This window comes from Neovison vison, chromosome 9 (assembly GCF_020171115.1).
Source record: "Neovison vison isolate M4711 chromosome 9, ASM_NN_V1, whole genome shotgun sequence".
NCBI classification, from domain to species: Eukaryota; Metazoa; Chordata; class Mammalia; order Carnivora; family Mustelidae; genus Neogale; species Neogale vison.
The window spans coordinates 92,152,804-92,156,185 of NC_058099.1; the positions used below are offsets into that span (position 1 = coordinate 92,152,804).

The 3,382-nt window shown below is 54.9% G+C and overlaps 1 protein-coding gene across 1 annotated transcript; it reads right to left on the minus strand.

The window, feature by feature from the left end:
- Positions 1-1,751: 1,751 nt before the first annotated feature.
- LOC122916785 (forkhead box protein D4-like) lies at positions 1,752-3,110 on the minus strand. The gene is given in 3 exon segments (XM_044264169.1): positions 1,752-1,959; positions 2,013-2,203; positions 2,205-3,110. Coding segments are annotated over 3 exon segments (1,305 nt in total).
- Positions 3,111-3,382: the final 272 nt, after the last annotated feature.

A 3,382-nucleotide genomic window follows, 5' to 3' on the forward strand; every position in this document is an offset into this window, starting at 1 on the left:
ATGCAATTCTGAAAAGGACCCCTCCTCCAGACAGGGAGAGCCGCAGGGTCTCTAGAAACTTGCTTTCTCTGGAGAGTATTTCCTGATGCGCATCTTCCTCTGGCTTCCCTCCCATCGGGTCACCTGGAGCCAAATGACAGTGAAACCTTTCTGGTTGCAAAATTCTTTCAGAAATTCTATTAGAAACAACAAAGTTGTTTCTGTTCTAAAGAAATGGACTTAAAAAAAAAAAAGAAATGGACTATAAGCCCTTGAAGTCATCCATCTAGGGAGAAAATTGTTTTAATTATAAATGTTCAAATTCCAATTGCTTCATTTGATACTTGTTCCCCTCCCTCCCCCACCTTGCTTTTGAAAATTCTAATGCTTTTTAAAATTGCCTTTTATTTTTCCCTAGTAAATGTTGGCCACTACATTCTGTATTGATCTCAAATGGTGCTCCACTTTATTCAGATGAAAAATCAATGTCTCTAGAAAAAAGAAAAGCGGAGAATATATTTCGTTTCTTCCAATTTTTTCTCTTCTATCAGTTTCATAAGTACTGAATCCCATTATTTTAAAACTCAGGACCTTTTCAATTTCAACTATCTAAGTTTTGAAAGCCATTTTGAAAATTGTTTTCTGACACCTATAATGAATACAGATTATAAAACTGAATTGTTTAACTGGGAGGAAATAACTTTTTTTAAAGATTTTTTTAAATTATTCATTTGACAGTGAGAGAGAGAGATCACAAGTAGGCAGGCAGAGAGAGAGGGGGAAGCAGGCAGAGAGCCCAATGCGGGGCTTGATCCCAGGACCCTGAGATCATGACCTGAGCTGAAGGGAGAGGCTTAATCCACTGAGCCACCCAGGCACCCCTATTTTTATTTTTTGAAAGACTTTATTTATTTGAGAGAATGTGTGTGTGTGTGAGAGAGAGAGAGAGAGAGAGAGAACAAGCAGGGGCAGGGGCAGAGGGAGCCTGACCTTGGGCTTGATCCCAGGACCGGGAGATCATGACCCCAGCAGAAGGCAGATGCTTAACTGACTGAGCCCCCCAGGCGCCCCAAGAACTAAGTTTTGAAAGAAGTTCCATCTGGAAAGCAATTATTGAGACATAATATGAAATAAACGACGTAGTGTAATGATTTCGCATTTTATTTAGTCTATATAGCTAGCTTTTGATTTTAACATCTTTCCGCAGAAGGTGGCACATCAGACACACAGAGCAGAAACAAATGTGTCAAAATTAAAATTCCATGTTACACATCCATTTCATAAAGAACATAAGTATTTTGCGTTTGACTTGTGACTAGTATTTACAATTTCTAGGGAGTGAACAAGGGGAAACAAGTTGTGCATTGGACATTTATATTTTCTTTTTCTTTCTTTCTTTTTTTACCAGAACAAAATGTCCCACTCACGTTCGAACTTCCTCTGGAAATGTGTAACCAGAAAAGCCCCGGAAGCCACAACTGAAGGCTGGAAAAGAAAGGACAAGAGTTGCCTCCGGCCGAAGTTTATGTCCCGGTTGTCTGAACAGCATCCAACTTGAGCTTTGTACATACTTTGCAGCGACCCTAACTGTATGGTTCAGTTAGTGGTTGCTCGGCTGAGGGATTCAGATGCATCCGCGTTGTCCCTGCCTTGCAGGGTGGTGAGGGTGAGAGCGGAAGACCAAAAGAGCGGGACCCCTCTTCGCTCTGCGCTATGCCTTGGCTGCAGGTGCGCCCGGCGGAGTCAGCGCCAGGACAAAGTGTGGATGCTACTCAAAAAGCGGGCAAGATACCCTCTCTGCCGGAAAGGCTGGCCACCGTGGTCAGCCGAGAGCCTTCTGCTCCAGGCTGACACCCCAGCAGCGCCGCGGGGGCGGACAGGCGTTGGCCCAGCGGAGCGCCCTCGCTGGGAGTGCAGCCGCGGGTGCATTCCTGCTGCTGGGGCTGCGGCGGCGGCTGCTGTTGCCCTAAAATCGTTCGGGCGGCGGCCGCAGCGGACACGTGCAGCAAGGGGTTAGCGGCCCGGTGGTGCCACAGGCACGACGGGCGCTGCAGCAGGTGGCAGTAGCCCCACGGGGTCGGGGGCGGACTCTGCGCGGCCCTGGTGCCCCCTCCCCGGACCCCGTGCATGAGACTCTCGATACTGAAGGGTGAGCATCCGTCTCCCAGACGCGCCGCCGGCGCCTTTTCCTCCTCCCGAAGCTGCGAGCGCAGAGAGGGCTGCAGGGCAGAGAGCGCGCCTGGGGTGGCCAGGTCGGCGCCTTGCGCTTTCTTGGGCGTCTCGGCGCGGGCCGGGGCCGACAGCAGCAGGTAGCGAAGCGGGTGAGGGTGCAGGAGCGCGCACGGGCGGCTCGCGGCGGCGGCGGCGACGGGGTAGGGCCCCGGGACTGGCTGCGGCGGGGCGGGCGGCCCGAGCAGCAGGCCCGGGTAAGGGCCGTGCAGGGCGGCGGGCGCGGCGGGCAGGGCCAAGGGGTGGTGCAGGTGGACTCCCGGGGGCGGGTGGTGGCGCTTGAAGCGCTTCCTGCGGCGCAGGAAGCTGCCGTTGTCAAACATGTCCTGGGAGGCGGGGTCCAGGCTCCAGTAGTTGCCCTTGCCGGGGTGGCCGGGCTCGCGGGGGATCTTGACGAAGCAGTCGTTGAGCGAGAGGTTGTGGCGGATGCTGTTCTGCCAGGCGGGGAACTTGCGGCGGTAGTAGGGGAAGCGGCCGCTGATGAAGGCGCAGATGCCGCTGAGCGTGAGGCGCTTGTGCGGGCTCTGCAGGATGGCCATGGTGATGAGCGCGATGTACGAGTAGGGGGGCTTCGCCGGCTGCGGGCCGTCCCCAGAGGCCGCCGCAGGGCCGCTCGATGCTCTGAACTTGGCGCCGAACTTGGAGGAGTCGCTCGGGGCGCCGCCGCTCTCGGGGGGCTCTCGGGGAAGCGCGCCCGCGCCCCGCCGCGCCTCCTGCGTCCCCGGCGGTTGCAGCTCCTCTAGGAGCCGCTGGCTCTCCTCCGCCTCTCCGTCTTCCTCTTCCTCCTCCTCGTCTTCATCTTCCTCCTCTCCCAAGATGTCGATCTCACCGTCTTCCCCGTCGGAGCTTGGGAGGCTGCGCTGCGGTGCGGGGCGCAGGCGCTCCGGTTTCGGCAAGTCCATGGAGGAGAGGTGGCGGCGGCTCACCTGTCTCGTGGGGGACTGGCCTGGAGCCCTGGGTTAAGAATGTTCCAAAAAGTAGAAACCCTTGCCGTTGCCCTTTTGGTGGTGTCCTTTTCTGTTGGTTTCTCCTCGTTTCCAACACCGTCCAGCAAAGATGCACTTTGCCTTTTATTAAGGCGTCTTGGAGTCCCTGTGTGGTTGGCTCCCCCCTCCCCTTTATACCCCTTCTTCCCCTACCTCTGAGAGCTCCCTCTCCCTCCCGACGCAGTCCA